This window comes from Purpureocillium lilacinum (genome assembly GCF_023168085.1).
Source record: "Purpureocillium lilacinum CBS 284.36 DNA, scaffold_1, whole genome shotgun sequence".
Classification (NCBI taxonomy): Eukaryota; Fungi; Ascomycota; class Sordariomycetes; order Hypocreales; family Ophiocordycipitaceae; genus Purpureocillium; species Purpureocillium lilacinum.
Window position 1 is genome coordinate 4,938,498 of NW_027072111.1, and position 26,494 is coordinate 4,964,991.

Here is a 26,494-nt window from a genome sequence, read left to right on the forward strand (position 1 = left end):
CAACATTGCGTCTTTGATTGATTGCAAAGCGGAATTTGGCCGCCGGTCGTATGTGGCAGGCGCAGGGCGTGTGTGGGTTTCATCCAAGGATCTCGGGTGGTGTGGGCCAGTTCGTACGTCCAGTGCGGGCACCGGGACAGACGTAACAAACGTCACGCTGGAGGATGCAGAAAGACGGGAGGCTATTTTCTTCCTTCACATTTCGAGTCGTGTCAACATCAAGTCACTCCTTCACAGTACGGTCTCTTGCGTATGTCAACCCGATAAAGCTGTTATGCGTCAATTCCCCTATCGTAGCACAATTGTTTCAGCGATCAAACAACTCACTCATTCAACCGCACAAACTGCTCAATTGGAGTCACTCGCAGCTTGCAGACAATTATAAAAGCTGGAAGTCAATCCAATAATAGATAGAAAATGCAAGAGTCTTTCGTTGCCCGGTTCACAGGGGATCTTCTTCTCGATCGTTGTCCAGTTATCCAATTGACCGTGGCGTGCGACAAGTCGTGCAAACTCTTTCTTGAGAATATCTTTTCGACTTTCGTCGGGAGACGCACAACTTACAGCCCCGAGGGCCATCCGTGCCCGGCACATGAGAGAGACTTTCTACCCGTTGCGGGTTCCTTCTTTTTCTTTTTTTCGGTTTGTTCCCTGGTTGCGAAGGGGACACATATCTGTTCCGGTAACAACCGGAGAGGTTGGCGTCGGAGAGGGACGGTTTGTCCGGCAGACAAGGAAGTGGGTATCTAGGACAGACGATGAGGAGCGTCAGTTCGTGATGGCGGACGCCCCCGACATTCAACGCGAGCTGGTAGCTGCCTTCACGGAAAGGGCGCCCAAAAACAGTTCCTTTGGGGAACGGAACATGTCCCTTGGAACCCGGGAGCCGCAGCTCTCTTTGAGAAGCTTGGCTGGCTGAATACTCAGCTTGGCGATGGGCGTGTCTTCCCTTTGATGAGGGACCCAGAAAGGTTTTGGTCTGGAGACGAAATCTGGCTCGGCCCGAGAGAGCCAGCGCTGTTGGCCGCGTACTTTCTCTTCGAGTCGAAGATGGCAATGGATGCTTTTGTGTCGGAGCTGGAAGGCTCTTTGCCTGTAACAGCGGAAATTTGGCTGAGTGCACCTCGGAGTGGCGACGAGAATCTGCATTCATGCAGCTTGCTTATCCTTTTCGACCGGTTGGAACCCCTACGAGGGCCCATGAGTCGGATCGATGTGCTGCGTGCCGTACAGCGTTACTTGGGCTGGTGCTTCAAGCGCGCAACGGGCGCGACTAATCGTTGGCGCCATGCGGTGGGTGGCTTTGCCGAGTTGGTGCCTCTGGAGGGGAGGGGACGCTGGTTTGCGGCTCGGCAGGATTTGCTGTTGTCCTGTGCGGAGCCCCATGGGTTGCGGTGGAAAGGGTTCACCTGTAAAACTCCTTGTAGAGAGTAGGAGCAGAACATGAGTTGGATGCGTCGGTTCACCTACCCGCCCGTTTTAGTGTGCAGTACTTGTTCGTTTCCCAGTGCCTAGACTGACTTTGCCCTGGCTATCACCTCGCAATTGCAGCCCCGCAGGACACGTCATGGCTACGGAAAGTCACCTGCAGGGTTGCGTCGACGCGAGAGCGCGTGAGGGCGAACGTAGGAGATCGTTCGTAAGCCGCATCCCCAAGCACATAGACGTCGGAGCCCGGCAACGGCGAAGACCAGTGGAGCACGTGAACGTAGTGAACGTGGCGACCATACCACAACCCTCCAGCAGAGGGACAGTTGAGCGACAGCGAGAGGGAGCGGACCAACCAGGAGTTGGGGCCAGAGCAGAGGGCGGGCGGGCAAGCAGCCCTTGACTTCCAGAAGTCAATTCCCACCTGGCGGTGGTGCGTGGAGACTTTGGGACAGGGTGACGCTGAATTGTTCAAGTAGCGCGGACACAATTGAAAAGAAAATCCAATCAAGTCAGATTTCTACAGAGCGCACGTGGAGACTTCGAATGCCACGAAGCTCAGTGTTGTCAATCTAATAAGAGTATGTTGATAGCACTAAGTATGGCATGTCATCCCGTCGACAGGCAGTAAGCCAAGGGAATACACTGTCGTTCTGGAGGAGTTAGATCGATGGTTGTCAATTTCTCCCCAAAATAAAGTAAGCAAACGCGTCTTCAAATGCACTCGGTCCACTTCAGAAACCTTGGAGTTGAGCTTCAAACTCGGAATGCAAGTCGGAGATTTCGATTGAAGCATTGACGAAGGTCCCACGCAAACCGAGGGCAACGGTCTCCCCGGAACCGCTTTCAAGTTACGTGACGAGACGTACTGTCGTCAATGTTGGGCATGCCTCGCCAGAAACATCAGCAGGGTGAGCATCATCATGAGGACACTGAATATGTGAAGAACTTTATTCGGCAGTTTGGGTAGCATGATGTAAACCGAGCAAGCTGAACACAAGCTAATATCGGGGATATGGCTCAATGCATGGATGTTTGGTTATCGTTCTCTGTCGGCGCCGGTGGTTCTGGTAGCAATGTTAAAAGTTAAGGAAGTCCGCTAAAGTTGACCGCCGCAGAAGCCTAGTGTCGCACAGAGAGCCAGATGTCGCATGTCTCACCTGCCTACAGTGGCTGTAGCTGCCTCCCAGGCAGCTACAACTGCCTAAAGAAGCAAAACCTTTCATTTGTGTATAAGAAATGCACGACGAAGAAGGACAGACAGGAGTTTTGGACTCCTCAAGATAATTCTCATCAATTAACACAATGCCAATTGTGATCCCTGTGGAGCCAATTGTCTGACACCTAGCCAATTGTGCAGCGCCGCTCAGCTGGCCACGGTGGGCTGTGAAGCAGCGCCAGCGGGGCATGTTAGTTAGGCGAGCCAGCGGCTCCAGCGAGACCGACGAAGTTTAGCGACGCACCGCCTAGAAGCACAGCGACAGGCGTTACAATGAACAAATAGATACGAGCGTCGACTCTAACGTGGCCGAGTGTTCGGCTGAAAGAGACCTTAGTACTATCGTCCACTTAGAGCCATGCGCGTCCCGCCGCATTCCCTGGCAGGTTCCAATTGCGTGTCCGTTACGACATCCCCAGATTGATCGCACAAGGGATGCCACACACGCCCCCCCGCTGAGGCTCAGCCATTACGCTCACTGGCGTGTCTTGCCCGCTTGAATGCTCTCACTCATCGCCACAACCAGGCTTCTCACATAAGCATCGACTTTTCGTCGTGCTGCGGAGATTGTGGGCAACTCAAGCCTCTTTGCTCTGCTTTGGCCATGATTCCTGAGCGATATAGGAACAATAAGAGCTAAGCAGACTGTTAAACCTTCTGGACAGTGGATGCATCAGTAGAGGTTGACTATGACCACCAGTCAAATCCGCCGATTTACTCAAAGAAGGATCTGTAGCTTGTACAGTCGAACACCTGCTGTCGGGCATGAAACAATATGCAACTTTATTAAAATTCCGACAAGTGAATACCATTCCTCAATAGTATCTGCGTGGTTCCATTTCGATTAAGAGTCCAGATTTTCCCAGGCTGTACCGAACCAGCGCGAGATTGATCTTGGTGACGAGCGTATCTGGATGCTCGTCCCCAAGAACTCGCCGTCGCACTGCCAGCACATGCTGATATATTGCTTCGGCGTGCCAAGTCTTCCCTTGGCAGTAAAGTGTTCCTGCGTAGTTGCCCGCACTGATCAAAGTGTGAGGATGTTCAGGGCCGAGTACTTTTTTCTGCAACTCCCACACATCGCGGAACATTTGCCCGGTATCCTCGACTTTTCCCTGGCGGTCGAGTACGTCTGCGATATTATTCCTGGTGATAAGTGGATCCGGATGATAATTACCCAGTACTTGTTCCTGTAGATCCAGTGTACTGCGGAGCAAACCCTCGGCGCCTTCGTAATTTCCCTGAAACAATAAAACCCCAGCGAGATGACCCTGGCTCGCAAGTGTGCTTGGGTGCCGGGGACCCAGCTTCTTTCGCCGTGCAGCTAAGACGTTGCGATATAGATTTTCGGCCTCTTGAAAGCCTCCTTGTCTCTGCAAGATACCGGCCAGGATGCTTTCGCCTGCAATAGTATGCGGATGTTCGTTGCCAAGCATATGTCTTTGTAGGCTCAGGGTCTTGCGCTGCATCGCCTCGGCCACGTCGTACCTTCCCTCGCTCGAATATATGCATGCAAGGTGACTCAAAGTCTGAAGCGTATCTGGGTGCTTGCCGCCAAGGATCCGGCGGCGTTCTGCCAGTACTGTTTGGTGCATGGCCTCGGCGTCCATATACATACCTTGACTATGGCAAACGTTTGCGAGCTTGCCAATAGTAATGAGGACTTCAGGATGGGTGTCTCCTAACACCTGTCGATGTTGCACTAGTATGTAGCGGTATAATGACTCCGCGGCTTTGTATTTGCCTTGCCTCATCTGCGTCTCAGCAAGGTAACCCAACGTGGTATGAATATCCGGATGCTTATCGCCGAGCAATTTCGTCTGCAGTTCAAGCGCGTCACATAATCGTCCCTCCGCCGCCAGGTACTGCGATTTGGCTGACGCGAAATCGTCCATCGCCATACTCCATATGTTGGCCAGATCAGCGGGTCTTGCCCTGGATATCAGCAATTGGCGTTCCTTGGAGCGCTTCATGCCAATTAATCGGTACACTTGGGTGACTGTTGCGTCCATTGTCCAAAGTTCGCCAGAAGATGTCAGGACAAGGGGTGTTACACAACTCTTCAGTGGCTCAAGGCGGTATAAGTGCTGGACGAGTGTGCTTAACTTGCGATCTAGGCCACGGCGGCAGCAATGACCGCGTTCCGTTGGTTGTTTTCGCGGAGCCCATTAAAATAAACAGTCGCGGCTGGCGCCCACTGTAAGCGGTGGCTCGACGGCTGACAGGGCAGCACCAACTAGTCCGGGACAGTGCACTTCGCCCGCCAACTTTAGTCTCAGCCCCGCCCTTGCTCGGGTTTACTTTAACGATGACACACGGCTGTCGTCGAAGCGCTGTGTGTTTAACTTGGCTTCATTGTCGCGACTCGAGCTTGAAATTAGCAAATACTCGCGAATTCTGTTATAGTCTTTATGCCCAATGCACACATCCATTCCAATGACTGGCTCGGGCACTCGCGGCTCTCGACTCAGGGAGAGCCTTGCGGGCGAGATGGACTCCCCCAACGACAGTAATTCTCACACCGAATACGACAAAATGATTCTACGTATGGACAAAGAGATCAAACCTTACTATTTTGGCCTTGCGGGTTTCTTCTCTTGGCTCCTCTTGGCCGGCTTTCTGGTGTCGCCGACTACATACTCGTCCGTGCGGTATATCGACGCGCCGAAGCAGACTGGCGATATTGGGAAAGCGGTCATGTACGCTGTGCGCAACATTCCCCTCATATTCATCGCTTCCTTTGCCTGCATAATCGCAGCGGTGGGCCTCGCATGGTTATGGACGAGATGGCACCACAATCACATCTGGGTCCATCGCTACCTGGTCATGTATGTGCTCCCTCGTTTCCCCGCTTCTCCTTTCGGAAGCGAAGCTTACATCTCAAGCCCAACCATGCTACACTCGCTCATGGGTCTTATATCAACGCTACTGAACGTTTATGGAACACAAGAAGGTCAATGGTCGATAACTGCCATCATCAGCGTCGCGATCATTGGCACGTGCCTCATCTCCTCCACTACTGCTTACGTCACCTACGAGTACGTCCTTCTACCGAAACTGAAGTGATGTTGGATTGAGAGTCGAGAACGAGGTCGAGAGGTGGAAGATATCCTAATTAATGATTAGTCAAATAAATTGACCTGGAAAGGCCTTGTATAAAAAGAGACACGGAGGAGCTGAGCGAAAGCCCCAACGTCCATTGTTCTGGCAGCTTGATCTCGTCTGACTACCTGCCCGAAGTTTTCGTCCTCTTGTTTACGCGCTCCGCAGCAGCTCGCTTTCTTTTGCTCCTCAAACTCCCCGGATGACGATATATGGCGCCATTAGACCATGCCAAGCGAAGGTTTCTGAGGGCCTCCTGGCGCAGGCCTTCGGGATCGTACGCTGCAGGAGGGGCCTGTCCCATCATACGTAGCTGGGCAGTCTTCATAACAAAGAGACCGCAGCTATGTACGTCCTCTTGCTGTGGTACTCGCTGCGTCCCAGTTAGGTTTGAAGAAACGACGCACACTGGGGACGCGTACCTCCTCGCTATACTCTAGCTTTGGAAACTCCTCTGCGCATGCCGCCTTTTTGCTTGTTAGCTCGTAATCGACTGTCGAGGCTTGCAAACTGACCTTGATATCGGTATTTTCTTCGCCGACGCCAGACATTGAGTCGTAGTGGTGAATTGTGTTTGTCCTGTCGTTTATCTCCAGGAGGCTGAAGTGGTTCGACCTTTGGAAAAGCACAAAGAAGAACACTAGTTTCTCTGTCGTCTCCTGGCGCCAGCCGTCGATCTTCGAAGCAGTGACTTGAAACGGCCGGCGAACGTTGCGTAAAGTCACTCCTCCGCAATGTATGGGTACCGAGATCCCGACGCGGACCCAAGGGAGCCTGTCGGCCACCATGAGGCTCGCCATGATGACGTCCGCATTAAGCCATGTGTTTGGGGCAAGAGTGTTGAGCGCCTTCGGATCGAAAGTAAAACTTTCGCAGCTGACCGTAAGTGGCGCATCGTCGACTGACTTTTGGACAGTTTCGTAGAAGTCCTCAACTTTCTCCTTTTCTTCCGGGATTGGGTTGTGGCGAGGGAGTTCCGCGCAAAGCAGATCGGAGGTGAATACGGTCTCGTTTGTACGACCAGTCCTCGTGAGAAGGTCAACCTGCTTCTGTAGGAGGCTAATGACCTTTTTCTTGCTATCATCTCGGTGCAAGGCGGCGATAAGTCGATCGAGGTCGGTTTCCGAAGTCTTGCCAAGCTGCCTTCTTGGACGTCAGCGGAGCTCAATTATGTCAAGAGGGTAACTGACCATAAATTCACTAGCAAGATGCCCAACGTGAACTCCGTTACCAGGCGAGCCCACTTTCGTCCACGAGCAAGCTGCGTGTTTAACGAGCTGCGCCTCCTTTCCCATAGTCTGGCATGGTCCGCGGCGAAGGGTTTTGCACCGAGTATCCGTCCGGAGACACTCCGCGTGGCCTTAGATCTCGCAACCTGCGACGCTGCCACGGTCAGCCGTACCTGGGCCTCATGCCAATTGGCGAAGCATATGAGAGTGACGGCATGCTTGAAAGATCCACGAGTCTTGTCGCCGTCTCCGCTGGCAATAAGCGCTTGCCACTCCGAGCCGTCCGTCCACGATTGCCGGTCTTGGTTGCTCCTTAGGGAAGATACGAGGTCTACTAGGGTGTCCTGCGATACTCCGGGAGGCTGAGGCGTCTTATCTGGTCGTAACAGTCATCGACGAAATCGTCCATAGATTGGCCGACTATGGGTAAAGGGTTCGAGTCGATTGTCGCGAGTGTCGGCGTCATCTCTGACCGAGGCGCAAGTTTTCGGCCGGCCAGACGTGGCTTTGGAGGCGTATGCTCCGCGCCTTCAACGATATCCGGTGTCGTACGTCTGGCAAATGCGGCCCCATGTTGATGCTGCGCGTGGTCGACGGTTCCGCGCCTCGTCTGGCGCAGCGATTGCCTCGTTTTTGGTCCGTCGGACTTTGAGCCCGCAGGGTCCTTGGTCGGTGTGTTTAGGTCCGTATGCGTTTTTTCGACGTCATTCGATCTGTCCGGCTTCTTCGTCACGATCTTGAGGCGGGTATACATGGGATCTGACTGAGGCGTGCCTCGTGAACCTGGGGAGTCGTGTGATTGCCGAGCCTCCTGAGGTCCAACAGCCGCACAGGCGGCGCCAAGTCTCAGGGCAAAGTCTCTGATGTGGCCATTCTCGGTGCTGCCGCGATGGAGGAGAGCTTGCTCTAGACTCCTGCCAAGCTGGTCGGCATCGAGTTCCGTTGTGAGCAGCGCGATCTGGTCGATGATGATGTTAACGGTGATGGAAGTCGTGGCTTGAGGATCGTGCTCGGGCTCAGTAGGCGCGGGAGACAGGGGCGAGTCCGAGTTGTCTTCGCCCACAGAATGAAACTGGGTCTTCAAAGACACCGGAGTCGCGAGCGGGTCGGGGGCCATGGCGCCAGGGTGCAGACTCACGAGACGGAAGCCGGGTGGAAGGAACCTGAATCGTCCCCAGGCTTCTGGGAGGGGACCGACTACTTATAGAAACGGTAGTTCACGTGCACAGTGTTGGTGGCTGGTTCAATTGGAAGTGGAAAAATGCGCATGCCCGCTCGAGAGGGATCCCGGTCGGCTTCCTGGGAAGCCGTACCCCAGACAGGCAAGCCGTGTCACTATCCCAGGCACGCACCGCCCACCTCTGGTCCCATGACCTGTCGGCCGCAGCTTGAAGGCCTGCAGTAGTGGCGAAAGGGACCGATGGCCGCTTGCATACGATTCATCCAAGGCATACTTGGAAACACAGACGAGTGACGGCGCGTGATAGGTCGAGCCCGAGCTGGTCAGATGCTATCGGTTACAGCTAGGCCGCCAAGCGGCTTCCTCGGAAGCGTACCCTCACGGACAGAATAAGGCTGGAGCACAAGTCTACAATATAAGGTGCATCTTGTCAACGCCGTCCGGGCAGGCGGCTTACTCAACGAGTGCTAGATGGCTGTTTCTCCGGCAGCCCAGCTCGTCCTGCCTGGGGCTATGGCTCCATGTCTGGGTAAGGCTGGTTTGGCTTGAATGCCATAGGCAACGGCCGCATGCGAGGTGCCAGAGCGCTTTGTGTCCCGAGGGGAGCCACCAACTCGCAGACAGTCACCGTGGCTCAACCACCCCAGCCCATCTCCCTCGCAGAATTTCAAGGCTGCCGACTGAGATTCGATTGTAATAAGAGTGTGATTACGGCTAAAGGCTCCTGGATTCGAAAATTTTTGTCCCCTAATATCCCAAAACGCTTGTATGAGGGACCGCAATTTCAAGCGTGCCCGGAACGCTTGCCGTAATACCTTGGGGCTGCACACCTCCGTCATCGCCCAAGCGCCAATGTTCCGCCGTTTCGTGAGGGGACAAGTCCTATCGCAAGCGGGACGCAACGTCGCTTACTCGACATGGGTATATCTTACCACGATCTCTTTCGCGACAGTCTTCACACCGCCGAGTTCGAATACCAGGGCTCATGCGATGGAGAAACTTCTCAGTCGGACGAGTTTGAAGGCACCGGGAGCACGTTTGCACGGCGCCGTTGGTCTGGGGTTTATGGCGTCGAACATGCTGCGCCAGGCTGTTCTTCTTCATTTCTTTTCCGCACTCAGGACACTTTACCTCGTTAGTTCAAAGCCGGCTCACAGAGGATATGGGTGCCTTACATTTGCCTTAGGATTGGCTGCCCCTGCCTTTGTAGGACGGCAGTCCTTGCACAAGCGTGTCAAGCGGAGCTGCTTAGAAGAGAAAAATTCAACACCCGCCAGGATCCGCTGGCATTTGAGGCATTTCCGGACGGCATTGTGATGTAAGACGTGGCAATTTATGTGATGTAGCAACTGTCGTTCGGTTTGAAATGTAGCTGGACACATACGGCATTGCTATCTGGTTTAGTTTGCGATGTGGCACACGGGACGACGCCATCACGTACTGGTAATCCGTCTTCTGATCGATGGACCGCATTCGTATGAGACTCATACTCCCCGTACAGGGTGTGCTCTTGGCAGAAGGGACACTGATTACTGTTAGCTTCGAAATGAACAGATAGCAGCGCACGTACGATTACCCATTGCATGGCGTTAGAACCGAGGAAAGCAAACTTGCCGAGCTCGCCAGACTTGGGGAAGGGCGAGGAGTCGCCGCCTTCGTGCGATTCGGTCCCACGGCTCGATGTCGTCGATGGCCCGCCCGAACCAGCCAGTTCCGAGAAGGCCCGATCGATAAAGTCGTCGTACATTGTTGGTGACCACGGGGCAGCTGGTGATGACTGATCGTGAAAAGATTCGAGGACTGGGTCTCCAGACTCTGCATTCCCTATAGACGTGTCGCAAGCAGCCTCCCCTTGGGATGGATTCGCAAACACCCCCAAGCAGGGAGTGGAGTGGTCTGGCAAGGACAATGCCGCGTATTCCGGATCATCTCCGCTGACAAATTCGGTGTATGTGTATGTCGGTATATCAACGGGCAAATCTGGACCTGCCATGATGCTCAGCATGCTCACAGTTGGCACTCGAGAGATGGCACAAGATGGGATTTTGTACCTAGCACGGGGGGTGGGCCAAGCCTTAACCACGACGCGTATGTGCACCATCAGGCCAGCCCCTGGCGGCTTAATCGCACTCGGAAGCTTCCAGTAGCGTCACCCTTGTAGCAGGGCGCTAGTATGAGGCGGCAGGCTTTCTGGTCTACGCCCCCTGAATTCCGCCTGCCGCCTCAACTAGGCCTTGCGGCAACCAGCCGCGCCATCCCTGTAGCCGGCTCCGAGGCGACGCGGCAAGATCGATATCTGTGTTCCCGTGTAGATGAATTCCTGTAGGGACTACAACTTCAGAACTGTCTCGTGTCTTACGAACGCCATGCACATTGCCTCGAGCGCCAGACCCTTTTGCATGTCTTGTTGCTCCCTCAAGGCTGGAACAGAGCTTCTAGTAGCTATTCAGCGGCTGTTCCTTGATTACATTCATGTCACATTGTCTCGTCAACGCGAAGATCCTGGCTTCAGCATGTCTCTCAGACTCGAAAACAGAACAGTGCACCGTAGGCCGAGCGTTAGCGACGTCGCAATAACAATCTACCTCAGTAGGGCTTCTGCCCGATAACAGAGACAAACTCGAAGAAGTAGCGAGCGTCCGTCCGATAAACCGCCGTACGCACCTCATAATTGAAGACCTCAACAGCCGCCGCAGACCAACCCAATTTCTCTCTGCAGGGAACAGCCGTAATTCCCCCGATTCCTCGGCGGTAACTCTCCGCCATCAAATGGCCTGCGCTTCGGAGGTTTTCGTCCCCCGGCCATACCCCGATAGGAATCTTGACCCGCTCTTGCTTGACTTTCTGGAAACCAGCCGCTTTCATCCAATTTTCGAACTTCGGTACAGGGTTCATCTCTCTATGATTGAGGTCGCCCACCTCTTGGAGCGCTGCCATCAGCCTCACCAGTGGGTCATCGACTGGAAGTTCTCCGCGTTCCGAATAAATCATGTTGACAAATCCTTGCAGCTCAACCCAGCCACCGGGAGTGAGGTTGTCGTATATCCGATTAACAAACCGTGGCCAGTCTTCGATGGCTCCAGACAAGTTTCGACAGTGTATCAAATCGAATGATCTGTCTGTCCACTCCTCTTCCACGTCATCGATAAAAAATTCCACATTTGGGGGGACAAATTTTGGTTGAATTGGGCTGAGGTCGTTTCCGCAGACTTCCGCCCCTCCGTGTCTATCCGCAACATGCATAGCCCATATGCCTGTGCCGGTTCCAACGTCGAGAATGCGAATGCAAGAATCATGGATTGGTGCAAGAATAAGGCGGTCATCCAAAGCGTAGAGGAGGGCATTGTGGACCAAATCGAGTCGTTCTTGTTCGGTCTCATCATTCGGAAACCAGTACCTTCCAGCTCGATAGCTCTGGTACGACCGCCCAAACGTCCACTCGTAGTTCAATACTTCGGAAGGCAGGCTCGAGAAAGACGAAGAGCCCGCGCTAATCGCCGAGTCATCATCATCGCCGTGGTCTTCAACGGAGAAACCTGGGTCAACGGGATTGGGTGCTATGGCTGTCAGCGACACATCGCTACAACTGCACCAGATTTTATGGCCGTGTACCTGAGACTTGGACCAACTGGAGATCCGCCTCTGAACATGCAGAATGATCGGAACAATCGTCATCACTGCCACCAGTTTCTCTCCTCGAGCTTGTAGTTCGTATCGCCAAGCCCGGGACCGAATCAGCTGTACGTATCGGGATTAGTAGCGTGAGAGATCCCGAGGAAGTCCAACGTACTGAGCGTTGATGTAGTGCGCGGGCATCCGTCGCCGCATACGTCGACTCCGTTATCTTGCAAGCAGCCCTCACGACAGTATTCAGGGCAAGTGCGGTTTACAGCAGCATCATCCCAAGGGTCATCTCGAGGATTAGCGGTCGCAATGCCGCTGGGTCTCGGTGATCGAACTCGACACGGGGCTTGCCAGGAGCCTGGGAGAAGTTTAAGAGACTGGGATTCGCTCAATGGCCCCTCCGTATTCTTCTGCCCTTTGGATTGATCAGTCCCCTCGCCAGGGACGAACCGATCGCCCGTGGCGATGCGAGGCTGGCATATTTCCTCGAGGCCATCTGCTACCTGCACTCTCGAATCAAGGGAGGCAATCGACTGCTCTGTACAGTCGTCAGCATGGCCTACCATCGTGAGTCAACAATGATGAACATGGTACAGGGAGTATCGAGAGGAATGTGAAGGATTTTGGTGAGAGAAGCTGCTAAGGTTGGCACGGTTATGTGTAGGTTTGCAACTTTCCAAGCCGAGGTCCTGTTCGCGCCATGCTTACATAGCGATTAACATCCAGAGACGACATTGCGGACAGGGCCGATTGGCCGGTCGTGGTTCACGATCATGTCCGCCAGGCTAGGCTTAGTGCACTTCCCTCACCGTCAGACAGTCTTAGCGGAGTCGTCACCGCCAGCTTCAACGCACTGTCCTTCCTGGTCCGACGGGGTCTATAAACGCCACGTCGGACTACGGCGGCAGCGGCCCTGGGTCTCACGCCCGCCAGTAGTCGCGGACTTGAGTGGTGGCCGAGAAACAATACACCCCCATGTTGGCGGCTTGAAGCCAGCCAATGCCAGCCGCACCCTCCCCAACCCCAAGGTCATGCCAAGCCACAAGACTCGGTTAACAGACGAAAGAAGCAAATGAATACTGTTGCAAATCAAGACAAGCACGGAACGAGACACCCCTGCCTTCCGTGCCGTATTCGGGCCACAGCCTCCGTTCGATTGTGTGATCGGCGACTGGTGTCGTGTCAGAAACGCCAGGCCCCGGCAATCCTTCAGACCCCGCTCCGGAAGGAACTTATTTCCCTCGGGCTGCGAGAGGACGCATGGTCCTTTTCGTCCCTTCTCCCAACCAGGACCATGCAGTAGGGACCATGGAATTCATCGTCACAACCCCTGATGCTTTCGACGCCGCCCCGACTAGGCCCAACACTTCGTCTTCACCGTCGCCGCCGAAAAGCAAGCAGTGGGTGCCGATAGTGCGGAATCTACTGACCAAGAAGCTACCGCAAACGGAGCAGGATTGGGATCAGATGCTACACACCCAAGCTGACGTAAACCGCATGCTGCACCGACTTGTCCTCTCGCACCTCAGCCCGGCGGAAAGGGCTGCGTTGAGTTGGCAAACTCTTTTTACCGAATGCGGGAAGCATCTCGAGTTGCTTTCAAGAGGCGAAGGGGAAGTGGGCCTCTGTGAGCTGTTCAGGCTAGCCATCATAGGGCTCGCGGTTATAGCGATGGAGGATCTGCGAAGAGACAAGACCTACGAGTTTCTGCGACAATGTCTACAGCCTTACTGTCAATCAGGTCAGCATCTGGGCGATGAGAGCCTTCGAAAAACCCTCAAAGCGGTAAGAGAAGGCATATGGTTCGTGGAGAGCTTCACGGACATTTTTGGCTCCCGCTCTAATGAGCTTCCCCTATATGGTATAAGCCTACCACTACACCCGCCTCCCCCTTTTGTTCTTCGTACACCAGCAGCAATGCTGACTAGGAGAATCAGTGAAATCGTGGACAACGATATTCCACCACTTTACTGCCGACTGTAGACATTATATCGTCGAACGCAAGTATACCTTGTATCGCCCGAAAAAGCAACTACAATCAGGATGCCTGTCGGTGATAAACCTGGTATATTTACTCCTAGGTGGCGAGTTTAGCGGGCGGAGGTACGTTACTCATGCGTCAGGCTACTCAGTCGTCGGTTTGACGAGTCCCGCAGTCGTCGCACGATTCGAGACATCTTCCTCCCGGACAAAACTCTGGTCGATCAAGCCTGGCCAGAATCCAGCTTTCCCAAGGTGTCGTCACAGGAATACAGTCAGATAGCTTTCTCACCGAGCCGAGGAGCACCCGAGATGTTCCTTATGCTAGGACACGTTGCTGTTGGGCTCAAGCAAACTGCGATTTCTGTTACTCTGACCGACGCCATCATTTCGCGACCCGCCCAGAAAGCAACGGGTCTTTACTCATTCGGACTTCCCGCAGCCTCCAAGAAGTATTTCAGTGTTGCAGTTATGGAAAAGGTATATGGCTCAGGTTTCCGACAGCGTCATAGCTGCTAACAGGAACAGGCCTCCGAGATCCAGGACTGGGCGTCAAAATATGGAAGAACTCTGGAAGACATCCTCAACTCCCCTGCCGCAGCGTTTCGAAGCGAAGTTGGAACTGCAACCTGGCCCACATTAGGCGGAGCACTCGTGCTTCCACTGACGAACGAAGCGGTTGACATCAAGCTCCTGAATTGTAGCACAGGAGCTGCGCGTCGCGAGGTCTGGCATCCCAACCATATGATGTGCCTGGAGCATGAGGGGCTTGCTGCTATGAATGGCAGCATTCACTATATTTATGTTCCCATAAACCTCGCCTAGTAAAATCTCTAGCTACATAGTGGGCGAGTTGCGAATCCCATGATTTACTTGCCACTGCATTTCGCCTCTGAATCAAGAGCCAGGCTGTCGTCATGTCTGACACTGGCAGCAGCTCGTGAAGGACACCAGACCCGGTTTACCCCGTGGGTAGTGAGTGAAATTGAGTAACTTGATAACGTAGAAGTGTGATTGTAGTTGCAATCATCCGCTTTCATCCAGTCGGTGCAGCTTGATCAGCATCATCCGCCACCCGTCGTACAGCTTCTTTCACGAAGTCTCCACCCTGGACGTCCATTTCATCAACTAGAATCTCCTGCAGGCCCGTCATAAACACAGTCATTGCCCCATTCTTGGCATTGTTGATACAATGCAGGATCTGATTGTGCCAAACTGTCTTCCAATCAGGAACGTCCACCGCGTCCACCACCTCCTGCGCCGAGATTGTGAACGGGCCACGGATACTTTTGTCGCCAAACAGGTAGCGCATACTCCAGTAACGCTTCAGGGACTTTGAATCCGATAGTCGGCGAAAATGAATGTGAAATCTGCTCTCTTCTTTGCAGTTCCGGCATAATTCGGGCTTGAGTTCGACATGCGACTCAAACCGTCTTGAGCACTTCGGGTGATGATTGCATTCTTTTATTGTCACTTCGTTGATATGACCGCATCTGATTGCGATGTCGGTGATGAGATGACGAACCATTGTTGCGAGTAGGATTACAAGACTCTGTTGTCCCTTACCTCACACACGACACCTGCTGTCGTATTTATAGTCTTCCGGTATTAATGCCGGATACTTCCGCTCAGACCAGCGACTCAAAGCGGTAAGTTGTGCTGGCGCTCAAGCGGGAACGGGACTCCAATCTTCCTCCCTGCGAGCCAGCCGTGGTCGTGCAGTACTCATGCCTTGGTAGTTCAATGATTAGCCGCTTCTGGCACCGCATCATGTATGCTTACTTCCTTGTCCTCTCCATGATCGGGCATGGTCGCGCAAATCGCACCCGCCGACTTGCTTCTGCCGATAGTACAAGCAGCTAATTATTCTGGTCACACCAATCCACTCTCGTGACGAAAACAAATGAAGAAGATGAGCGTGGCGCCAATGGTCAAGTGCGGATCGGTATTGCTGGGAAGCATTGTTCAGGAGCCGTAGCGCCTGGACCGTCTCTTCCCCCCTCGCAAGCCTTTCTTAGACCCGGCTCGGTGTGACCTGAGAGACGGTTTAGCGTGACGCATCTACCAGCTCACCCTGCTCAAGTACACTGTTGTACTCATCCTACCTGAGACGTGGTTGGTGTGGCGTCCCACATGCGCTGGAGGGGGTCAGACCTTGCCATCGCGACCGTCGCTTAGGCGGCGAAGGATCAGCTTCAGCTGGATGTACGCTTTTCTCTCTTCGGCGGACATGATCCCCGCCCGGTATTTGCTGTTTCTGCCTGCCGCGTCCGCTGAGTGTGCGTTTGGGCCGCTCTAAACCTGTGCCGAAAATTTGAACAGCCGTGCGGCGAGCCTGTCTGAACGGGAGCGAATGTAACTTATCCTTCATCCTCTGTTGCAAAGGTCAGATAGTCCTGACAGAAATTAGAATGCTTGTCTGCTTTGAATCACTCGTATCGTATTGTCCTGGGCGTCTTTTTTTTTGGCCGATTTCCTACAAGGACGGTCTCAAACATGACCATCGGTGAAAATGGAATCGGCAAGACAAGACTCGTCAATGACTTTGTCAGGGAAGAGCTGAACGTGACTGTAAATTCCAAATGTCTCGTTCGTCACCGCAAGAATTCGAAATTCAATCTAAAGTCTAAGCCTGCGACGTCGGCTTATTGATAGATCACCTCCGTTGAAAACTTAAACCTAAACTACAGGATTGATCAGGCGCTGAGCCAAGGTGGTGCCGGCCTCCACTTGGTGGGTGTAGGAGCGAGGAGAAACGTAGACTGAGCTCCATCAGCGACCCATGGCGCCGGATGGGCTCGCCTTCCAACGTCGAGTATGTTACCTCTGCCGGTCTGCACGTTCGAATATTCTGCATTTTGATGAGTCGTGTCATAACCGCTCATCCATGGATGGGATAGCATGGACACTGCAGGCATATGAGCAGATAGATCGTGCCATTCGGGCATTGAGGACTGCAGGGATGTCACTGTGCCTGGCGTTAAAGTCTCCGCCTTGGATTTGACCTCGAGGTTGGGCGCAACCGTTCGCGCCTTGCCTCGACCTCTAATGCCTTTGTTGCTGTTCTTGAAGTGCAGTCTGAAGTAGTCGAACAGCTCCTGGTGCTCCTCTGGCACCCCGCCTTTGCGGGCAACTTCGGAAAACAGCATGGTAAGTCTCCGGAGCGTATTTTTGTGAGCCTTGTTCTGGTGAGTCTGTCGGCTCATGTGTCATTCGTGTTGTCCGTTTCCTCTTCTCTCTAGTATCATACCTTCAAATTGCCACGTACAGTGAACATTTTGTTGCAGTCGTCGAGTCGGCAGATGAAGGGTTTGTGGCCCTTGTGCGTCTCCTCGTGGGGTCGGACATTGCCCCGTTGGGCGAAGGGTTTGCCGCAAATGCTGCAGGCGTAAGGTTTCTCTCCAGTATGGAGGCGCATGTGTGACTTGGGGACAGGTAGGTCAGCGCTGTCGTCCCGCAGCTAATGGCGGGCTTGGCCTACCTTAAGATTGCCCTTCTGCGAGAATGTACGACCGCAGCTTTCCTCAGTACATATCTATTAGCGGTCAGCCCAAGCAGTTCTCTCATTTCTGCAGATCGCAAATATACTCACGTAGGGCTTGAGTCCAGTGTGGGTCCGACGATGAATGTCCAGGTGAGTCTTATTGGAAAACCGCTTGTTGCAGTTTGGCCCATTGCAAGCCCATTTCTTCGTCGGTTTGCATGCTGTTCGTCCAGGAGTCGAGCGCTGCCCGAGTCTAGTCAGGTTTTGCGAGCCGGAGATAGGCTCGGCACTTCTCGTCTGCGCGGGTGCACCTGCCATGCCAATGGTCTTCTCATCTTGTTGATCGCTCTGTTGGATGGCCTTCATGAGCTTGTCAACATCAGTCTCAAAGCTGACCTGGTCCGCGGGATCGATGGTCTCGTTGTAGACGACCGTCTTGGAAGGGGTATTAAGATCCGAGCTGATTGATAGCGCAACCGTGGCCTGTGATTCCATATGACCGGGCGGCGACCGGAGTCGCCCCTCGTTGGATTGTCGGGACCCGCAGTGATAGCGCGTGCCCCCAGTAGCCTCAAAGCCAGATTCAAAATTCTTTGAGGGTATGTACGCGGGTACTAGGGGTGTGAATGAAGGGGAGCCTTCGTCCGGCAGGCGCGTAAACGCTTGCTGCTCATGGTACTGGGACGCGACATTGGCTGAGTTGGTGTGAATGGGCGACATAATGTCCTGATGATCAGTGAATTGTTGGCCGCATTGACTGTGATTGCATGAGTCTCGAAGAAATGATCCCGAGATACTGGGTCTTTTAAATCCGTGTGACGGCGGCGTTTGCAACCAGCATGCCCAGTCCCGGTGTACTATTGTGAACGCCATGGGGCCAAATGTTGGTTCAGTGTGTCTTGCAATGAAAGCCCAACCGATGGGGACTCGATGGAGAAGGGTGGAACTTGGCACGGGAATGGGATGTTGCTTCGTACAATGGTTAGACTCAGGGACCATGGGACAGAGGTTGGGAGAGAAGAAAGGGGCCGTGGTGTGGTTGAACACGGCTTTATAGATGGCTGAGGTAAACCAGAACTTCACGTGTCGTTTACGGTGAGTGTTGAGTGTTGAGCGAGGGGTTGGGGTCTGTCTGAAGCTCACATTGAAGCGCCGCCGGCCAATGCTTTCGCAGTGTTAGCCGCCGGGATGGTCGAGGGCAGGGCTCAGGTAGCTAACAAGGATCGGGCAATGCCCACGGTAGCTCTGTCCTGGTCGCAATGCTCTGGCGGCATCCTTCATGAACCAGAGGGATCACCCAAATTCAGCTGGGTTAGCGTCGTCGCTCATCCCTACGTCTTTATGGGCAGCTGGACTGCGCCATCTGGTGGCTATATAAGGGCAACGACTATCCGGTTCCGACCTTCGTCTGGTCAACACTCGGTCACAGTACCGTTCATTCCGCTCGCCATCGCCGTGGTACACAAGCTCTGAATATTGTTATTACCTTTTCCTGTGGACTAACTAATCAACCAGGTACAATGACACGAAGTTTGCCTGATCTTACGTGCACGGACAAGCCGCAAAGCCTGATATGGGGTGGCCAAGTCCAGGGAACCATCCGTTTCGATGACGATGGCACCGTCGAGCTCTGCACAAGCCGTCGCCGCCGAAATGCAATGCAACCATGCTGGAGCGTTTCCCAGAGGGGTGAGGCTTGGGTGAGGTGTGCCATAAGCGGCATGTCGAACGCCATGTCGCTGCCGGACAGCCAACAGGTGGCGGCGACGGTGTGACTTGACGCATGAAGTGTGTATGCACAAGCACGCAGCCGGGGAGTAGGTGACAGGAGAGAGATATATATTCAGCTCAGGTTCGCACAATCCGTCAAGACCACTTTTGCCTTCTCGGAAAATCACTCCGCTACATCAGAACAATGTCTACATATCAAATTGACGAGAACGATAAGCCCGTTACTACGCATGTTGACATGGGCGAAATTATGCGTCCAAAGACAAGCTTCGACGACAAAACCACCAACACGGACACAGCCACGGACACAGACCGCCAGACAGATGGTATGGTGGTCGCCAAACAGACAGGAGGATCTCGGCCAGGTGTTGCGACGTCGGGCAATAGTAAGGGAGAGAACATTACACACAGCAGTGGTGGTCAAGGACATCAAGGAGAGGCATAGGACTGCCCGGACGCTGTCTAGCTACACCCAGCGCAACCCAGCCTGTCTCGACCAGGCTAAGCGCCGCCAAACTGACGTGCGAGGGGCAGGCGATCTTCAAGGAAGTAGCAACGACTGCCAAACTGTGATGAGGCAGTGACAACCAGCAGTCGGATCCGATGATACGAAGCAAATGAAATAAGAGACTTCTTCATATTCGTGGGTCAACGGGGGCATCGGACCAATGGAAGGGGTCAGGGAATGAGCATTGAGACAGCGTCAGAATCTGAAATTCCGAGAGTTCCCCCTGCCGTATTCCCTTGTCGCGACGGAATTGCGCTAGTAGCGCTTGTACCAATACAGTCTAGTGCGTCACGAGCGGCCCACAATTTCCCGTAGTATTGCATCAACCATTACACAGAATAGTACATTGACCTTTGCATGCGCAGTCACAGGGCCGGTTTCCCCGCTCCAAACTCAAACACCCTCGTCCCAGACCTCCCGGGCACTTGTTGCCCTCTGTATTCCCAGTTGCACCATCTGTGGCATCGCCCATCACACATTCTGTGGCATCGTTCATTACACCACATGTGGACCGTCCATCACAAATTCTGTGGCATCGTCTACAACACCATCTGTGGCACCGTCCATCACACCATCTGTGGCACCGTCCATTACACCAGTCCGTCGCATCGCCCATTATACCATCCGCGGCACCGTTCATTACACATTCTGTGGCATCGGCCATTACACCATCTGTGGACCGTCCATCACACATTTTGTGGCATCGTCCATCGCACCATCTGTGGCACCGTTCATTACACATTTTTTGGCATCGTCCATTACACCATCTGTGGACCGTCCATCACACATTCTGTGGCATCGGTCATTGCACGGAGATCACCGACAAGTAGCGCGCACCCGTTGCCCATTTGCACTCCAACGGTCCTCCAAATGCAGTCTTCAGAGTCCACTGAACTTCAGTACTTCGACAGACTACTTCAGCTCGCAGAGAGGGTCAAAATCTTGGGGGCGTTCAAGCCCGGTGAGAAACAACGCGTGAAAGAAACGAATGAAATTCTGGAGAACATACCAAACAACACCAGGCACAAGACGTACAAACTTTTCCTGTACAATGTCCTTCGAGACGCCGGCCCCGGGCCGGTCGCGCTTTGCGCCGCGGCGCTTGGACAAGTTCGCATTACCAAATTGAAAGACAGCGCTCGAGACAAGCTTCGCGAAAAGATCAAAGGAAGCCGGAGTAGTAGTATTAATCATCCAGTCGTTTGCGCGCTGTCTGTTGAGTTGGCAATACCGGCTTCTGTCGATGGTAAGCTCCCGACCTCTACTAGCATCTTATCGCCACTAACGGTCGTAGAGTTGTCGCCGTTATCGCTACTCAGTCCTGCCATTCAGCCCGACGACATACAGATTAGAAGCCAACATGGACCCAGTCAAGACGCCCAGCGACCCGCCAAAAGGCGGCAGATGTCCGGAAACTGCACGATTCAGCCATCGGACCTGGCAAACAGACTGATATCCGAGAGGCCGTCTAGTGAGCGGAACGAGGCGCAAGAAGATGTGGTCGAGCACGTACCTCTTCAAGGCCTCGCAAATGTTTTTGCAAGCGACATGTGTGACGCGATCAGAAGGATACACTCGCAGAATGATGCCGCCATTATACCGAAAGCTGCCGTCATGATGCAATTTCCGAAGTTTTCCCTGTTCGATTGTGTTATGATGCTGGAAGTCTATGAGATGGAAGTGGAACGCCTCGTTAAAGACTTGTTCGGGATAGAAGTGGTATCCGTCATGGGTATTCGCCACCTGATATTAGGGAACGGTGTCAAGTTGACATCCAACACTTCCAACCCCGAGTTCACCTTGAAGGGAGTTCGAGACGAGGCCATCCTCCATGTCCTCGGCCGCGAGATCTATGAGGCGATCATGGCGAGCCGAATGCGCAAAAGGGAACTGGAGGAAGATATTGATTGTGCGACGGAATGCGTGTCAATGATTTTCACAAGCAAATGTGGAGAAGCGGCATACATCAACGTGTGTTTGGAGCTCGAAGGAGGTCTCCGGATCAGGGATAAACTATGTAGTGGAAAATGAAGTACAGTCGCGCATCGCCAGCAATGCAATCATTCTTCTATCACCTTTCCCCCCGTTAAATACAGCTCTGTCCCATGTGGCACTACCCCTTTGCCATCACTCTTATCGTATGTCTTCGTGGTGACTTTTACCCCATTGCTATCTTTCTCCAAGACTGAGACATTGCATTGTTCCCAGTATACATACTGGCCTCTCCCATACACCCAGAGTGGAGTGTTCGGTCTAGTCGGGAAGTCCTTCTTCACGTCGAGTGTGCTAGGTGTAAAAGCCTACAAAAAGGTCAGACGAGCCATGGCAATAGAGGAAATGGCATACCATTAAGCTCTCCTTGTCCGGTCTTTGCGAACCGAGTCGATTAGCAGTATAGGACCTCAGGTGATGATACGTCGAGTATTGTCGCACGTTTCAGGTCCAGTCCAGATATAAGCTGACTAGAAACCCTTCGGCGAAGAAGGCCTGCGCTGCGTCGCGCCAGACCAAAGGGCGACCCTTGCGCTGATGTCGTAACCAGGGATACTGAGTGCAATCGGAGAGCACCACGCTCTAGCGCATTGTGAGAAAGTTGTCGATCGTTTTTATGAGAAGTCTGGATGGCCAACTCATTCTCCTGAATATGAAGACGGCTGGTACCGCTCTGGGACCGCGAAGCGCGTTGGGCCGCAATTAATTCGGTTGCTTGGGAGTTCGGTATGGATATTGCGCGGGCGGGGTCACCGACACAAGAATGCAGCGCGGGGAGACCTATGGGCCAAGTCGCGCGAAAAGCTCGTGACGGAGGCGATCCACATAGTGCCTCTGATTGGCTTCTACGGAGCGGATGAACGAACCACCGCCGGGATCCACTGTCGAGGTGTATTGGCTGGCAACCTTCTTTTTGGTGACCACAACTGTTCGTGCGCTGTATTGCTTGAGGGATCTCGCCGCTGGTGTTCGTTCAATTGTGTAAGCATGCGCAGCGCCGAGGACAAACTAGTTTGCGTGAATTTCTCTGTAGTCACCACACGACAGCTTTGGAAAGTGACACTAACAGATGAAGAGGCGAGGGTACAGTCAACTGCTCCTAGAACAGTGGCACGCTATCTTCAATACGACAACCTCGGTGATCTCTCTCTGTTAAAGACGGCAGAAGCTGTTGTAGGTCGACAACACACTATTGATGTAACCAAGCTCTGTCCGCTCGTCGGCAGTAGATGGCCGGCCATACAGAACGTTCAGATAGATGGTGTCGAGTCAGCATCATCCAGCGCAAACCGCGAACAGCAGTACCATCCAGACCCAACCACCCTAGCGAGCGATTACACACGGTCTTTGCCCGTCTAGACTGCTACTGTGAAACTGGTGTACAAGGGCAAGCAGTGGTCTGCCGCTGATTGTCCTGATATGTCACGAATGATATCGGAGCTACCAACCACAAACCTGCTTATGTCACTTTCTACCTGACATAATATTTCTTCTTCCGCACGCAGCCCAAGCTATAAAATGCTTGGCACATCTAGTCCACGGCCTCATTCTTTAACCCTCGCCCACCTACCTGTCAAGATGGATGTTCCTGACACATACACCGGGGACTGGAGCGATACTCAATGCGCCACACCAGAGCATGAGTATGACAGCAGGTACGCAACCCTACCAATAGCAAAACGGCGCTGACCGTTACAGGCTCGAAACAAGTTTTATGAATGCTTGGGAGTTGGAAGGACCGAGTCACCCGTATGGAAGGACTTTGCGACTTGCCGTACCACCAGCGACTGTCAAGATATGGAGATGCTCAGGTGCGTTCAATCTGGACATTAAGACCATTCCGCCAACCGGACGGCAGAAAAAATTAAATCGGCAGTCACCACGTTACGACTCAGACCCGGGAAATACACACGTTGGAAGACATGGAAGAAGCGCGCTTGCCGAATAGCTACTTCGAACCTTGGGAAAACGATTCGATCGAGACAGAAGGGTAGAAGGATGGCACTTTGCAAAGGTTCGTGGTATTCACGCCGCCTAAGTAAATAATGGGGATTGCACCTGTATTGCAAGACACATTACCTGGCTATGATGTCTCGCTGGATCCGCGTCCCCCTTTAGAGTCTGCTCGATATTGTACGAAGAATCAAACCCCAGCCGCGGTTATGCAACTCTCGCTGTTGACTAGTGCATCGTCATCGTAATATGAGAGCTTGTTGTGTGAGGCATAGATGATCGAGAGCTTCAAAACTTTGCTCGCGCCGTACGCGTCTTGACAGAAGTTTATGAGTTGCATTGAAGGCTGTATTACCTGATCATGGCATCATGTTGTATCCCCTCCCATCTACTTACTTGTCCGTTTCGGGGTCCACCATCGTTTGTCCCATATCGCGGGAGTTGCCGACTTGGCCGTTGCCGACTCGGACCTTCTGCGGTGCGGCGGGTAGCTTATTCCTATCATGTCAATAGCAAATTCTAGATCGCAAGTTGCCACTGTGGTTCGAATTTCTGCAAGTTCTTGCTTGCTGGGAGGACGATAATCGTTTCCTGTAGTTATCACCACAGGCTGAGAGACCTAATGAAGCATCTACTCGGAGGCATGCCGAAATCGAGAGAGGAAAACATGAAGCGGAGGGGGATGGACATGGACAAACGCTACCGTTTTCGCCGTACAGAGTTTATCAGTGCGCTATCCTCCCGTGCGTCCTCTCTTTCTTCTGCCTCGTTGTATTGTGCTCCTCGGCCAGCCGCTAATGTGCTTTGGCATATCAGAAGAGCAATGCGTTGAAGTGAAACCACCGGCGGCCGGAGCGCGGCCGCCGGTTATCGCTTGCCTTCACAGTCGTTGAACGTGCACGGAATGTCGAGGTGGCAGCCATCATGTGCTCCACAGTACGTAGAGCTGACAAGGAAGCCTTCTTGAGTGATTGGTCTCCTGTTTCGACACTGGCCACATTAGCCGCCGTGGCGTCGCACGGCTTCCTAGGGAGCCGCTCCGGCCCGTCACATCGTAGACACACAAATGCTACCGCTCTCCCTCTCTCACCATCTCACAAGGCACGCCAACGTCCGTCAGTCTGGAGAAGCTGTCGCTCAGAGCAGATCAGAATGCATACCAAACACCTCACCTTTCTTCACGCGTTCGCGCTGACCGCGTACGCCTGCAACAAGCATATAACGGACTTCCGCCTATATGGCGGCACAGATTGCTTTACCATCAACCTCGGCGTGTGGACTGTAATTGAGGGAGACTTTCGCTCAAATGAATGCAACAGCCTGCGGACCAACGAGATCGGTGAGGTCAATTCGATGATGTTGGTCGACATATGTGAGAGCTGTGACCGTAAGTCAGTAGCGCCGCTGGTATGACTGATTACTGACGCAAGACCTCCAGTTTTCGTGTTTGCCGATGATAATTGTACAGCGCAACGATATTCCCTCGGGGTGTCGGCGTGTTATGGGACCGACAAAGGCCTCCGAGCGTGGGCTCTGCATTGCTACTAAATTGAACACGAACGAAGGCCCTCTGTTGCTGCTCACCGCATCAATTCGAACTTCAAATGGCAGACCCTAGCTTAGTACTGCTCGCTGGTTTCACGTTTGCAGCCATCGCGAGAAGGCGGTGGCTTGCAATCCGCGAAGAGGCGAATGCGTACTTTATACTGATCAATGGCTACTGGGCGTATTCTTTTAAATTATATGCGAAGCACGAACTCTCCCATTCCATAACCAGAAATCCCAACGCGAGCTAGCAATTGCATTCTTTTTCACGTCCATCCCGGTTTTGGCACGGGCTTGAAGTACTGAAAGGACAGGCTCGGTAAAAGGCAGTAGCCCTGTTAGTGGGAGGTCGACACCGCCTGATATGCTGGAATAGGTCCTGGAGGTGCCCTTAGGGTTTCGAGGAGGCAATGTTCAGACAGTACAAATGAGCCAATATTGGGGTCAGAGTGTTGCCCCCGTTTGCTCCTATCATTTCCGCCGCCGGGGTGATCGACGTCCGACCTCGTGTAAGCTCTCAGGCATATTAAATCTCGATGGATCTTCCAAGTTGCGCCACGAAATGCATTTGCTGCGTACGCCGTGTGGCAGGGCAATCAGTTAGCCCCGGTTGTCCAGTAAGGTTGTTGCCCGCGTAGACGCCGCGCCGGTAACGCTCCTTGTCGCCTTTGACGTCGCGCTGAGGCAAGGCACGGCCGCGTCACTTCGAGACAGGAGGGACGTAATTGGACTTCGAGGCGCCCATTGCAACGGGACTGTGGTCCGCGTATTCGACAGTCGGCGTCCCGCACACGAACCAGCTGCGGGTTGAACCTCCGAGCGCTTAACGGTTGGTTTAAGACCGCTGATTGCCTAAGGCGGCGCGGCATGAATGTGGACGGCCTATTTAAAGGTCTGTTCTAGATCGCTCACGGCCAAGTCACAGGTGCAACCTGGTCGGGGGTTCGAAGGGGCCGGTGCATCCAAGCGCCGGGGCCGAGTCCGCTTCCGTGCCGTGTCCGCCGGGGAGGTGGGGTAGGTGGGGCGTGTCCGCACCTCCGCGGCCGCAGAGTTAGTGGGTCCCGGTGCGCATCATGCCGCCCGGTGCCTTCTGTGGCCGGGGCCGCCATCAGTCCGGGGGAGCGTACAAGGCCTTTCACCCCCACGCTGCGATCGAGCGGTGGTTCTCACATCTCATGCTGTGCGCTCGGGCTTGCAAATGGTGATTCGTGCACTGCACTTGTCTTAAATTACTCAAACACACTGCTTAGACACTACACAGACTAAACTGTCGGTCCACGGGAGGTGCCTGGGTCCAAATCTAGTCATCTGAGAACTCCTTCACCTTCGTGACATCCCAATCGTCCATGGCAAGTGGAGTTGCGGGGCTGAACCTGACTGACTCGCTGGATGAGATCGAAGCGTTCGTCGCATCACTCAAGCCCAGATCCTGGCCGGTGTGAGCGAAAGGAGAGTGGATAGAGCGAGCAATGAGGCGAGTGTCTTACCTGTTCTTCACAGCAGGGGAACTGTATCTTGG

General features: G+C 53.5%; 3 protein-coding genes across 3 annotated transcripts; 1 reads left to right on the forward strand and 2 right to left on the reverse strand.

Annotated features, from left to right (window-relative positions):
• Positions 1-5,083: 5,083 nt before the first annotated feature.
• On the forward strand, positions 5,084-5,713 carry PLICBS_001176 (uncharacterized protein; the record flags this gene model as incomplete). The annotated part of the gene is made up of 2 exons (XM_065599737.1): positions 5,084-5,475; positions 5,533-5,713. The coding sequence occupies 2 exons, from the start codon at positions 5,084-5,086 to the stop codon at positions 5,711-5,713; spliced, it is 573 nt and encodes a 190-aa protein (XP_065455809.1).
• Positions 5,714-5,970: 257 nt separating this feature from the next.
• PLICBS_001177 (uncharacterized protein) lies at positions 5,971-8,095 on the reverse strand (the record flags this gene model as incomplete). Its single annotated transcript, XM_065599738.1, has 6 exons — positions 5,971-6,005; positions 6,059-6,122; positions 6,172-6,216; positions 6,265-6,892; positions 6,940-7,354; positions 7,531-8,095. 6 exons carry the CDS (start codon positions 8,093-8,095, stop codon positions 5,971-5,973), a joined length of 1,752 nt encoding a protein of 583 aa, XP_065455810.1.
• A 9,259-nt stretch (positions 8,096-17,354) lies between these two features.
• On the reverse strand, positions 17,355-17,966 carry PLICBS_001178 (uncharacterized protein; the record flags this gene model as incomplete). Its single annotated transcript, XM_065599739.1, has 1 exon — positions 17,355-17,966. A coding segment is annotated over one exon (612 nt), but the record flags the coding sequence as incomplete, so codon positions are not given.
• Positions 17,967-26,494: the final 8,528 nt, after the last annotated feature.